The 15,143-nt window shown below is 25.8% G+C and overlaps 2 protein-coding genes across 2 annotated transcripts; one reads left to right on the plus strand and one right to left on the minus strand.

Moving 5' to 3' along the window:
• Nucleotides 1-3,939: 3,939 nt before the first annotated feature.
• LOC112688367 (MATH and LRR domain-containing protein PFE0570w-like) lies at nucleotides 3,940-10,712 on the plus strand. Its single transcript, XM_025561533.1, has 4 exons — nucleotides 3,940-3,994; nucleotides 6,304-6,463; nucleotides 6,707-8,291; nucleotides 8,373-10,712. Exons 1-4 carry the CDS (start codon nucleotides 3,970-3,972, stop codon nucleotides 10,710-10,712), a joined length of 4,110 nt encoding a protein of 1,369 aa, XP_025417318.1. The 5' UTR covers nucleotides 3,940-3,969.
• Nucleotides 10,713-11,119: 407 nt separating this feature from the next.
• LOC112688462 lies at nucleotides 11,120-13,058 on the minus strand (the record flags this gene model as incomplete). Its single annotated transcript, XM_025561649.1, has 4 exons — nucleotides 12,144-13,058; nucleotides 11,801-11,869; nucleotides 11,648-11,737; nucleotides 11,120-11,152 (listed from the first exon to the last, which is right to left on the minus strand). Coding segments are annotated over exons 1-4 (1,107 nt in total), but the record flags the coding sequence as incomplete, so codon positions are not given.
• Nucleotides 13,059-15,143: the final 2,085 nt, after the last annotated feature.

Genomic DNA, 15,143 nt, shown 5'->3' on the forward strand with positions numbered 1-15,143 from the left:
GTGGGAATTGATAAACGGCGAATGTATATTTCGTTGCGTACGCAAAATCGGTCTTAAAAGTACTTAAATTTTTTTTGTTATAACTTGTAAACCGTTTAACCAATCTGTTTGCGGGTTCTCCTATTCCCAACTGCACAATATTTCTGATCGATTGATACCTCATACGACATTATATGTTCAGCCGTTTGTCCTGTAGGGTTGAACAAACAATTAACATAAATTAAGACGGGTTTTCAATGGTAGAACTCTGGCTCCTGTTCAGGGACGGCGCGAGGGAAGGACAATAGGGGCAGTTGCCTAAGTTCCCGCACTTTAAATTATAATTAAGGCCCCGTGGTTCTGATTTAACTGAACTTAAAATATTAAAACAATAAAATGTTACATAAATTTCTCGTGGGGTGTCATAGTTATTAATTTGCTACCCCAATAAAAATGGCGGGGTAGCAATGGCTATCCCTCGCTACCCCGTAATGACGCCTATGATAGGACGTGTATGTTCTTCTTCAACCTATTAACGTTTGAAACTGTTATGTCCAACAAGGTGGGTAGACCAACATGACTCAATAATTATTTTCCTCGAGTTATTTGATGCAATAGTTGATAGTTTATCAGAAGCTTGTACTTGGCTTGATAAGGATGCTTCATTAGAAGCATACAAATTGCTTTGTGCTATAAGAAAACCAGAATTTATACTATCAAATTATATACTGAGACTGGTTGAAGCTATTCAAACTGCTGATGATGTAGTAAATATAATTAAACAACTAAGATTAAATGATGAAAGTGAATTTAAAATTATATCTAATTATGTTAAATCTAAATGTGATTCCTTAAATATTGAAATATCTATTCCTTATATAACAAAAAAAAAAACAAAAAAACTGATGCAATATCAAGGTTAATTTACTTGAGAATTATTATAGAATATCTTTATTCATTCCATTTATAGATCATTTTTTAAATCAATTAAATGATGGATTTTTAATTCATAGATCTATAATTGAACATTTTAACGTTATTTTACCATCATTCAATAGTATACAATATGAAGAAAAAATTAAGCAGCTAGTTGAAATGTATCAAGGCTTGCAGTGTGTTAGCAGCTGTGAGCGAAATTAAAATTTGGCAACAAAAATTTACAGGAATTAAAGATTTACCAAAAATGCTATTGACGTTTTTCAAAAATGTAACATATCAATTTTCCCTTCTACTTTCAAACTTTTACAGATTTTAGCAACTCTTGCAGCTACAACTGCTAATAGTGAACGATCTTTTTCAACATTAAAAAGATTGAAAACATATTTACGAAACACCACATGTGAAAAAAGGTTGAATAGTTAGGCAATTATGGATATACACAGTGATATAATAATAAAAACTGATGATGTCCTAAATAAATTAGCGACCAAAACAAGAAAACTACAGTTGATGTAAATTTTAATGTAATTAAAATATTGTTTGACTTTAAATGCTTTAAATAAAGTACAAAACAATTTAAAATAATATGTTTTATGTATACTTACCTATTGTATAGATCTAAACCGCAACTCCCCCTCCCCCATTGAAAAGTCCTAGCTACGCTATTGGGTATAATACTATGATGTTATTATTTTATAATATTCAAAACATGGATTGCGTAGCACACATTACTGTACGGACTAAATTGTTATTTTCTTTTTGTTATAAGATTTTGTAAAATTATAACTTGCCCCCCCCCCTAACCAAGGCTCTGGAGCTGCCCCTGCGTTGATAGGAGGAGGATAGTAGTGGTGTACAATAACATTGTTCTCGTGGTACTGTTTTCAACAGTAAAATACTAACATTTTGTAAATATGTTTAGAAACGTAAATAAAAATGAATTCAAGCATTTATTGATCTATTTATTTTTTTTATTTTTACAAAAAACGATTTTGCTGAATTTAGATAAAATTTTATGCGCTAATAATCTGAAAAATCAACTTAATGCCAAATATGTCCGGCGGTCATCAAAACCACATACTTAACGTTTATAAACGCACATTTCACATCGTTCAATACCTCACACATTTATTCTATTGTTAAAAAGGAAAATTTGAAAAGTCGATAGTTCAAAACCGCACACATTTAATTCACAGTTCTTTCTCCCTGCATACTTTGCATGTACGGTTGACGTTGCCGTTTCGTATGACTTCCACTCATAATCGTTTTTTATCCTGTGACCTAACCTAACCTATTTGAGGTGGTGTTGCATAGCAAATCGGGGCATATTTTTGTTTTTAACTGTCCGAGCGAGCGCAGCGAACGAATGATTCTGTCCGGTCTCGAGGTGCACTCATGTTATTTTAGATAAATGTATACGTAATTGATATATATCAATGTGAGTGGTATTGAATGGTTTAATTTGGCGGAAATATGTGGGATTAAGATATAAAAGTTTGCAGTTTTGAACGACAACCTGTTTTTGAAAGTGTGCGGTTATGAACGACGCCCAATATGTCAACATATGTCAACACACATAACATGCTCTATTAAATTTAAAATTTTTATTACCATTGCTACGAAACGGATTTGTTCACTTAGCATGTTTTCAGATGTAGTAAAAAAACATATAAGTGCATGAACTTACGAGCCCTGCATATAACCATTGATTATGATTACCTACTAGCTATACGTATACAATTGTATACTTACAAATTAGCACAAAAAATAGCCGTATAATACAATTGATGCTATTTTTTCCAGTTTTATACAAGTAATATTTTTCCATTTTATTATATAATTTATTTATAGCATTAAAATTCTCCATAATATTTAATAAAATAACCTATAACACCTATAGGACCATTTCGTTAAAAGTGAACTAAAATGTCTGGATGTAGGTAGGTACTATAAGATATGATCCATACAGCAACTATACATTTGAATATCGAATAGGTATCCAGGAATTATATTAGGGTCGGTACTATAAATTGCAAAACCCCATGGAAAATAATTCAAATAACATTTTATGCTACTTTGGGAACGGATTTACACTTTTGGAGGTTCATGGGCAAACAATAATTCAAGGCTAATGTTTTATATAATATTCAGATTATACTTTTTGAACAAGTCTTTCAGCATCTATAGAAAATACATTTAATTTATCTACATTTTTTTATGATACTCTTTTAAAATAATAATAAAGTAGGTAAAGCATTACCTTTTTTTAACTTTCCCTTTTTTATTTTTATTTAATTTAAAATATATTATGTATATTTATAATACAAATCAAAATAATATGATAGCCACAACGATATTTAAAATTAAAATAAAGATATTATACATTTATTATTTAAATTGTTTTTTTCTGAATTTCTTCTTAGCAAAGTAATTTATTATATTTTTAAATGATATATCATCTAAAACATTGCATACAGTGTTTAAAATTGACAAGTGATTCAGACGATTTTTATTAATTTTAGTCCTCAATCTATTTTTTATAATTTGCAATCGTGAATATTTTCGTCCATCGCTACAATTCATTATCATTAAGACTAAATACATTCTTAAAGCAATTTTTTAAGTGTCCTTAATGTTTCACGCTTAAATTCGGTTTTGATACTACTGCTTATTTAGTAAAAAAGCCATTTTCAGTTCATGTGATGGTAAATTTGGCTTAATTGTCTACAACACATAAATATAATAAGTATATATATATATATATATATATTCAACTTCTATCTGAATACGCACGAAATGATTATCTTTACTGGCAACAATAAAATGTTTATTAAACAATAAAACATTATGTGAAAATGGTGTCAGAAGATGAAAGAAAATACTATGTACTTTAATATTATGTTTACATTATCTCAATCAGATGTCACATCGTAACTTCTTGTTGTGTACACCATGAACAATCGTTATGATATCACAATAACAAGTAGTCGATGGAATTCAGTTACACGTTTTTTCAGCAGTTAAACGTCTCGGCTGAACTGCGTTGTGTGAATGTTTCGAGGATTTATAACACGTGGTAAGATTATATTTTATAAATTATAAATAATGTAAGACAAATGTTCAGAATTTTTCGCATTTGTTAGTTATGCGTAAGACAGTCATAATTTTTTAATTATATAGGCATATTAAGAGTAGGTAGTTGTATTTGTTTAGTTCTTTAACTATATGTATTTTAAAAATGCGAATCGAAAAATATTATTATTTAAAATGTATTTAAAATTCATAGATTATTATTATAATGACACACTCAATTTTGTTTCATAATGCATTTTATTTTTTACTTGTTTGGTAATTATAATACCCTAAATACAAAAGTTTTATTAATAAATATAAATATAATAATATATAGATTGACGTATGCAAAAAATGTTATTATTAAGCAATATTACTGAATAATGTTTCTTGCTATTATGGTTTTTTTAAAACAATTATTCAAAATGTTAAATTTTTAAACATATGTACGGAATTTCATTGGATTGGTCATTAAACTTAGAAAGTATGTAAGATCCTTTTTCGATCTTCTTAACAGTTTATGTTAGTATAAAAGCAAATTTATAAATAAATTCAAAATAAAATAAATACGAATTTGTATATTACTTTTAAGTCAAGAAATTATAGATTGTATAATTTTAAAGAAACGTACACATAAAATGTAGTAAAACATATTAGGTTTTGTTCTAAATTATTTAAAAATTCTGTCCAAGAAGGAAAATGGAGGACGAGATATAAGGGTCGGATAATTTTCAGTAGCTGGATGAGATATAAGAAGAGTGACTGATATAAATAAATTGTTCTCATGAATTTGAAATCGATATACAATAAATGTTTCTGAGTGAATGAGAACGGGTGAATCAGCCTTTTATTAAAAATATTTATACCATATATACTTATGAAACACATTGGGGTACCTAATAATTTTGTTATCAAGTTGGTTAAACAAATGTTTATAAAGTTATATAGGAATAATCATTAGACTGATTTTATCAAATAAGTTAATAATAACAGTTAACATTATTGTTATGTAATTATAATATAAGTTTAGGTAAATAAGTTCTTGTTTAATTCCCTATGGACTAGGGCAAATATTTTTAAATAATACAATTATAATTTTATCTCATATAATTGAAATTTATATATATCGATAGTTAAAAGCATTTTTTCCTTTCATTTTGTTCTTTTTTATTTCTCATTTATAATTAAAATAATGGCATTATGCAAGATAAAAAAATAATAACAATAAATCCACTGTTTATATATTTATTGCTTAGAGCTAATATAGCTTCAAGTTTTAGTAAAACTAAGTAAACTAACTAACTAGTAAATTAAAAATATTTTTATATTAAGTATAACATTATCTTTTGTAAAAATTCACTTTTTAGAATACGTGATATTAAATATTTATTGTGCTCAATCAGAATAATTAAGGGTTTAGATATTAGTGTTTGTTATATTTTTTGTATTGTCTAATGTGTGTTTTTGTTTGTATTTAATAAAAACTTCCTTAATTCATTGTTTTGTTATTTAGTTATTAAGTAACACATGCTCTGTCCGGTTGTCACGAACAAGTTTAATGACACAAGAATGTATGCAATCATCATAATATTGTTATTTTTTTGTATTTGTACATGTATTTTTAAATTCAACATCGAAAGATTGTTTTGATTATTTTTAAGAATCATACTATTCATAATAGGTCGCTGCTTATGTACAAAATTATAAATTGAATTATTCTCGAAGAATTCCAAGAATACCTATCGCTTCTAATATTAGTAAATTATTTATTAATGCCCTTAGTTATTTTTTCTGTAAATTAAATTTTAGTAGTCACTTATTTAAATATATGTATATTTTAAATTTAAGTATTCATTTATTATTTAAAATGATTCACGAGTTCTGGGTTTTAGGCCGTATCCCGAACAACACTCCCACTTTTTTTAAATGTGTGGCGCTATTTAATGGGAGTCTTGAAAATGATTTAGTTACCTATCTTATATAGAAAATTAATAATAAATTAAGTATTTAATTGATTTTTAGAACCAACATTTTTTTCTAAAAATAAGAAATAGTTTTGGTTTATTTTAATTTTAAAAGTGTAAATTATGATTATATATTAAAATGGTGTGATAATTTACAATTTTAATGAAATAAGTCTTGACTATATTTTTTAACTATAGAGTTTTGCTTTTTTTTTAGCTTTATATAGCATTTTACGTAAATATATATTCGAATAAACTATAATATTTTGTCCATGACTAATAAAAAGCTATATTTTGAGTGAAAGTAAATTAAAAATGTAATTTAATTACTTTGTTTTAATTTATTTAGGTGAAACAATGCATCAGCGATTTTCAGTTCTAGGATTAATTTTTTTCATTTTAGTGTCGGCTGAAAATCAATTAACATTATTGAACAATGTACATTATAAATTGATTGATACGAATAGCAATAAATCGACTGTAAGATTGAAAGAAATATTTCTGAATAAGTAAGCATGCATATTTATTTTTAATACATATTTTATTTTACTATGATATGTTAATACTAAAATAAAATTTTAAGTATGTTATAAATTGTATGTATATATGTCCCGAATACTGTTCTGTGTTAAGCTGAATAATTCAGTTGGTTACTTATAATGCCCAATAATATAAATAAATATTTTATTTATTTCATACTTATATACATTTCATTATTTTTAATCATGAAAAAATACAATTTTTTTCCCCAGGAAATTTGTTGACAATGATTCAATCCTTTACAACTACAACATGACGAAAGTTGAGCGTAATGATTCACGGATGATCCATTATCCACGTATTGCTAGACCGTTAAAAGATTCAGCATCAGTAATTTGTACGCAAAAAAATCGAATCCAAAGACATATTCCAAGAAAACATAATGAAAAAGATACTCCCAAACAGTATATTAAAGTTATATTAGATTTAAAATCTGGAAACGAACAAGATACGATGTTTAACAATGATAGTGTAAATTATTATAATTATAAAGAAAAAAACACTAATGGCTTAATAGATAATTGTAATATAAATACTGAAATAGAAAGTAATTCTAATCCAGTAACCAATAATGTAAGCAAATCACATGAAAGAAAAAGATGCATACAGAAAAAATTAGGTTCAATAAAGCGTCAACAATCAGAAGAACTATTGACAGAAAGTATAGAGGATGAGAAAATATCGGAACACAGATGTAGAGATTGTAAATTTTTAAAACAAAATACAAATCCTGAAGAACCTAATAATATTCATAATAATTGTAGTTCACAATTGAAACAAACTTATGACGATTATTTCATTGATATTTTAAAACAATTAATTGAAAAATTAGATAAAGCAAAACAATCAAAATCTCTCTCCCGCAAAGATTTTTTAGTACAGAAAAGTAATGAACTACTTTCATTAAAAAATAAATCAGCTGAAAAGACAAACAGTTCTTCCGAAGGAGAATTAAAACTTACATTTGAAAAAATGAAAGGAAATTGTATTATGGATAAACTTGATTTCAGTCCTGAAAATATATCTGTAAATGGAAAGTGGGTAAAAAATAAAATTAAAGGAAACAAAACTCATGAATTTTATCCTGTGATAATTAATCTCACAAATGAATTAATATATAAAAATAAAACTACTTCAAGAGGTGATATGAACACATTTGATGATTTAATAAATTCAAACGATCAAATAATAGAAACTAATCAAGATATTTCTGATAACTTAAATAATTTGAAAGTAACTGGAACACAAGAAAATAAAGAAATTTCAATATCTCCAATTTTAGAAAATAATGAACATTTTTTAGTTACTAGAGAAACCCCAAGACCTCTTTATTTGTCATTCGAATCAAAAGATAAATTAGGTTCTACTATAATAGATGATAGTAATAATTGTAAATTTACAACTGCAGATCTTACAGACCCATTTGAAAAAAAAAAAAATTCAAATCACAAAGCGCATAGAAATCAAGATAAGTCATTAGAATCAATCACAGGTAACTTTAAAACTACGTCAAATGTTGAGTTAATCAAAGATCAAAAATTTGATATAAATGATAAATTAAAAACTAAAACTTCAGATGAAATTGTTGAGTCTAGTCTTGATGAAAACGATAACCCAGAGGAATTAAATTCAATTTCAGTTAAGATAGATAATTTAAATTGTAGCTGCAATAAGAAAACTATTAAGAATATGAGTTCAACAATAATGAAAAATATCACAGAAATAAAAACTGATACATACACATCACCAAAGAATTTTAAAGTTAAAGGTCAAAAACGATCAAATAAATCACAAAAAACAAACGATGAAAATATTAAGGAAAATAATAGAAATGAAACAATTTTAATAAAAAATAAAAATGGACTGAATTTTAATTTATTTGAAAAAAATCAAATACCTTTTATTGCGAGCATTAAAGTTGATGTACCGAAAAATAAAAAAATTCAAAAGTCAGTGCTCACTGTTAAAGATAACAATTCACAGATTAAAAGGGGTCATAAAGTAAATACAAACTTACAAAATATTTTATCTGAAAATTCCGATTTGAAATTTGAGGACCAAAAAAAAATAAATAACAATGAAAAAACCTATAATGTCGATGAAATAAAAAATAAAAGAATACCATCCATTCACAAGATTTTATCTCAGAAGTATCCTAGAAATTATATTATACAACTTAAACAAAATGTTTTAAGAAAACCTCAGACTGACATGAAAAATAGTTTTGAAACATTTAATAATAAAAACAAAACTAACACAAATACAGATATGACGAATAGTACTTCCAAGATATTAGACCGACCACAAAATAAAATTTCTAGTCAAATTTTACCACAAAGTATAGAAAAAAAATCAAGAAAAAGCGAAAATCTTGATAAAAATAATGCAGATATATCTTTAAAAAACGTTGTAACAAAATTTAAATTTGATGCTCCAATTAGTTCAAAAATACACACAGAAAGAAACTATGGTAGATATAATGCTTTTTCTATACCGGTGGACAAAAAAAAAAATTCTATGATTGTATCACCTGTATCAATGCAAAGTATAACTAAGCCTTTATTTAAAACTATGTCAAAAAAATCAAATATTGGATTGGATTATAATGACGTTAATATTACTGAAAATAATACAAGAAAACTCATTACAGGATCTTACATGGATAAAACTATCAAAGAGAATATCGATAATATGAAAAAAACAGTAAATTCTCGAAATTCCCAATTAGGTTTAGTAAAAAAAATTGATAACACTAAAATATATACAGGACCAAAAAATACATCGAGAATTATTGAAAATGATCCAACAGATGAAAAACGTATTATTGTAAATAAAACTGCTTTACAATTAAACAAATCTAAGCCTATTCAGCTTATTCAAACATTAAATCCTTTAAGCATAACATCACAAAAAAAAAATAATAATATAATATCAAAACGTAAATTAAAAAACTCTCTAAATGATAGGAATATAACAGATATTTTAGTGTCTTCAATTTCAAACCAAAAATTACCGATAGAAAAATATGATATCTTCGATAAATCAGGGTTAGTTTTAAGAAATAAAAATACTTTAAACGATGATAAAACAACAGACTCGTTAGTTTTTACTAAAAAAAATGGATCAAGTCCAAACTTAAAAAAATTGAAATATGAATCTAATTTGAATAAATTACCACAAGCTAAACTTCTAAAAGTACCCCCAACAGGAGATCATTTTGATCATGAACATGCACCTTATAAATATGATGATTTGAAGCCAATAATATTTAATGAAGCAACGGAAAAGCCTAAATTGTCAAACCGAAATTCTAGATTATTTTTCCAACATCCAAGTCAGCAACCTTTGTATGGAAACAAATTCCATAATACACCAGATTTTAATTTTTTACAGTCAGTACCAATCATTCGACCTGAGAATGATGATTATTCTATGTGGACGAAGAACAACGGCGAAGAAATAAACATTGAAAAACAACAATATTTACCAGAGTCAAATTTATCTAGTTATGATTTGAATGAAGATAATATAAGTACTTCGGATTTTATAAAATACGATATAAAGATTCTCGATAGAAAATATTTTAATCAGAGTAGATTTGAAAAACTTCTTCAATTGAAAGTGAATAATAGTATATTTAAAATACCACTTTTAGGTTATACCGATTATGATAATAATAATGGCTCTGAGTATATTTCTGATATTCTTATACCGATTAAGAAATCAAATGGACAGCACATGACAATATCGTTAACAAATTTATTAACTGGCAATTTTCATCTGCTTAATAGAGATAATGAAAATTCTTTAGCTATAAATCATTCTTCAGATATGGATTCACAACTGAGTGCATCACAAACATCAATAAAAAACGACGGCAGCAATTCTGATAAAACTGGAAAACTTTGTGATTTAGTTACTTTAAAGACTTTTCATGCAAACGAAGAAGATAATAAACAGATGGTTCCTATACATATAATACAAATAATTAATAATGGAATATGTTCAAATAACGACACTAAAATTGAAAAAAAATATAATCGTAATAAGAATTTACAAAATTTTCGGAATCAAGGTAAAAGGGTTTCGTCTGTAAGACCTAAAAATTTATCTAATAACCTTCGTAAAACTAATAAAAAGCTTGAAAATGCGTATAATCATTTTGATTCGGAAATTCTAGATAGGTTTCTACAAGTGTATACTCCATTCACACTTTGATATAACATGTTTAAATATTGTAATTTTTTAATTATAATTAATTTTAATTGTCATATAATCTACTTTGAAATGACTGATTCCCAGAAACATATATTTCTTTTTGATAGTTGCTATACTTATTAGTATAACAGTGATGTACATAATACCTATAAAAAGACAATAAATGTTAATTGTCATAAAAACAAACTCTTAGATACTCAATACAATTTATTATATTTTTTTGTACAAACATTTATATTTTTATACCAACAGTAAAATTATTATTTATTTTTATTTAAAATGTTTACATACCTTGTTTAATTTATATGAGCACATAAATATAATTATTTATTCTACCACTTAATTTGTCATATCATTATTAATGATAATTATGTGATTTTTTCCTTATTTGTAGATATATGTAATAAAATAATTAAATAAGTTGTTCCTGCAACAATTGCCTGAAAAATAAAAAATGAGTAGATAAGTATAGTAGAAAAAAAAATTATAATGTGTTTTTAGTTATTTTAGTTATGTATAGTTAATTTTTTTTAAATTCCCATATTTAAAAATACATAATAAATATACAATTTACTTAAAACTAAATTTATAATGTCTGGAGGTGTTTTGAAAAATTTGAATTTAGCATAAATCGATTAATTATTTGCCATTTTTGGTAGCAATAAAATAAAAGATAATATAATACGAGTATATTGAAAAGTATTGCCAATCTACATAAACTAGAATAAAATATATGTCTAATCCCATAAAAAAAATACTTAAAAATACTTAAAATGTATAATTAATATTAAGTACTTATATCTTATCATTATATAGTTGTAGTCCTTTAATTATTTAAATTATAATATAATACAAATACAAGCAATCAACAAAAATTATATTATAAATTGTATTTAAAAATTAAAAAGTATTCATATATATTAATATTAACTTACAGAAGTAATAAGATGAGTATTTAGAGTAAAAAAATCACAAGGAGTAAATTCAACTGAACGACCAGACAATTGGTTTAAAAATAACTGTAGCTAGAACATTTTTACATAATTTATAACTTAATATAATAATTAGGAGTATCAATTTATACTTACTTCTTCTTTTGAGTTATTATCTATGTAACGATTATTTATGTCAGTTATTATCACTTTTGGTTTATTTGCCTGTTATCAAATAAAAAATTATAAATGTAAAATACATATTGAACTAAGCATTTAATATATCTTAAGTATTCAATTATTCAAATATTCATTAGAAAAATAAATAACAAAACCGTTTTACGGCTGCTACATTCACCATTTAAATCAGTATTAGGTAAACCGTATTATACACAATTTTATAAAAATAAATTGAAAAATTGACTAACTTTGAATGCAAGTTAGACATATCTAATTTGAACTTAATATTAGACAACTATATAAGACTATATATAGGTACCTGTTTGGTGGTTACGTGTGTGGTCAGAATTATTATACAAAATCTGAATGAGTATTGAAACAGCCATCCGTAGAAGAGTATTTGTGTTTTGGTTATTTTGTCCTTATTGGTCACTTGTGCATAGATATCGAATAATGTCATTACAAATAAGACGCATACGGACAATACTATTTGAATGCTATATAAATTACTAAGTTCAATAACAGCACATCTGACGAACTGATGTCTCATTCTGAGTTGTTCAATAGAGTTAGCCAAATGATGAACACTGGAATTCGACGAAATAAACCCATCAGTAGATCCCGGATCAGTTAAACGATTGCTACGTCTTTCGGTTTGTAACACGACCGGAAATTTATTTGCTTTTATACTTTCTGCCTTTAACTCAGCCATTTCGTAATTGATTGTTTGAAATTTCAGGTATAACCCCATACAATTTACAATAAAGCATATTTCTGTCCAACAAATACTGATGTTCTGCAAGTACATCATCATATAAAACAGCACCAATATCATATTCCGATAGTTATGATAAATTAAATAAATTCTATATATATTTAAAGGGAATATAATAGCTATGTATGCCAACAAAATACTTGTATTGAAGATACGTTGAATTTTTTTTTTCAGCAATTCCATTGGATAATATAATTCATAATATTCGATTTTTTTCTTGTACACAAAAAAATCACTTGTGCTTTTATATAAAATTGTAATCCTAGATATGAGACATACTATTGCAACAGATCGTGAAAACATAGATAATATATCTAATACCGCTGAATTAGAGCCTGAAGAAAGTAAGTAAATAACAACGGGAGCTTTTAAATACGTATAGACACACGAAATCACCAATAATACAGAATACATTATTTCTACGAAAATTTTTAGCTTATTTAAATAGAACTTATACATTTTACGAAATTATGTTTTATAATATTTCAAAATATTGTAATGTAAACCAGAAAAAATGGAATTTAAATAATTATATGGTTAGTTTTAATACTACGTAAAAATTGATCGAATTACACTAAAATGGAAAGATCAATTTGTTTACTCATAATTACAATAAGTGATCATTATATCCATCTTTTACATAGGTACTTGAAAAAGTCAACTTCTAGCTCTTGAAATTGTTTTTAAATATTTAATATGATACTTTAAAAGCCTTCTTATAACTTAGGTTCCTGTTTAAAACCATTATATAATATGTTATTTGTAATAATATAATACACTTGTACATAGCAATTTAGTTTCATCCAATATGATGCATATAAAGAGCATTGCTATAAAATACAAAATAACATTTTTGTTAACTTGCTAACATCTTTAAATACCTTGTAATACCTTTGTGTTAAATATTTTATTTTTATAATTATTAAATAAAATTCAATAGGTTTAGATTTAATACTGATACATACAATTATAGATGCATATGTACGGTGAAATAGTTTCACTGAAACTTAAGAGTCATCAGTGTTGATCAAATTTATCCACTCATTTGTGTAAAAATTATAGTCATTCAAACAATCAAACTCCATAATGAAAACAAGGCCCTAATAGCTGTTAGCATTAAATAAAATACCAATTTTTATTTGAGCTAATATACTTAAAAGTCGAATTGAATATGACATCAAAGGCAAAGGAGTAAACTTGACACTGAGTATAAATAATTGGTATTATTATCAATATGATATTTCATTGTCGAATGTCGTTGCAATATACAACAGTGAGGGGAATAAATGCATAGTATTCATGATAAACCGACATAAGAAGTGAAATACTCATCTAAACAATGTGATGTCATAATATTTATATATATTTTTTTTTAAAGGGGCTATTTAATTTTTAACTTTATATCATTGCTGTAGTTGAAATTTAAAACAAAAATAAATACGACGGTCATATAAAGTTTAAAAATCCCGATACGTGGTGTTTTGACAAGCCGAACGTTATGTACGGTCATTGTTCCGGTGTAATACTATTTACTATAGCAAACACATTATGATTTTATTTAGAAATTATTGTGACTGTAACTATCGACTATCGATTATCAATGCTAACATATTAACGTAAATGGTAAGAATAAGCGAGGAGCTTAAGAGATATTGGCTATGCTGATCATAACTGAAATTCAGAATAACTACGTATACAATCATCAGTGGTAAAATATTTGCACAAGATAATCTCCATTTATCATCACTTAAACAGATTGCTTAAATTTTTATCGTTAGTAAGAAAGCAATCACAACTCATAAGGTTTACAGATTTATCGACTGCTCTATATTGAGCCTCTAATTTTTCGAAGAACAATACAATTTGGTCTCAGTTTCTTTCTAGGCAGAACATTTTTGGCTTTCAAAACTACTTGGTTACCGGATATCCAAATAAAATTGTTTTTAATTACTATTTAATTACTATGTTTTATTTTATATAAATGTTACTACAGATTAATCAATAACAAAGTAGAAACAAAAACAAACCCAACCATAGATGATTTTGAAAATTTTCTTCCATCTTTTTTTTAATTTAAAAATTCTTTTTGCAATTTTTTATCCAATGTTTTCCCCTCTTAAACGTTTTTCAAAACTTTTCCATGCAAATACGTTAGATTTATGTTCAAATGTGTTTTCATAATCAGGAATTTTCGGATTAAATTTTCTCCAATCATTAAATCCTTTTTTTGGTTCTATCATAAATGCCTTACTTATTTTTCATAAAGGAAATATCAGACATTAAAACAATATATGGGTTTTATATCATCACTATACATTAACCAATTACGTTCAATTTTATTATCATTTGGGACTATTTAAAAACCAATCTTTTGAAAATTTTCTTTGTACGAGGACAAGAAAGATATTGAATTGATGAATTCCGAATTATTATCTTGATTTGTTGATGTTTATTTGGACAAATCATTTTTTAAATGAATGGAAAAATCTACATGATCTTCACATAGTCTAGAGAATTAATATCTGGTAAATCACTAAATAATTC

Source organism: Sipha flava, unplaced genomic scaffold, assembly GCF_003268045.1.
Source record: "Sipha flava isolate LNK unplaced genomic scaffold, YSA_version1 38_pilon_pilon, whole genome shotgun sequence".
Taxonomy (NCBI): Eukaryota; Metazoa; Arthropoda; class Insecta; order Hemiptera; family Aphididae; genus Sipha; species Sipha flava.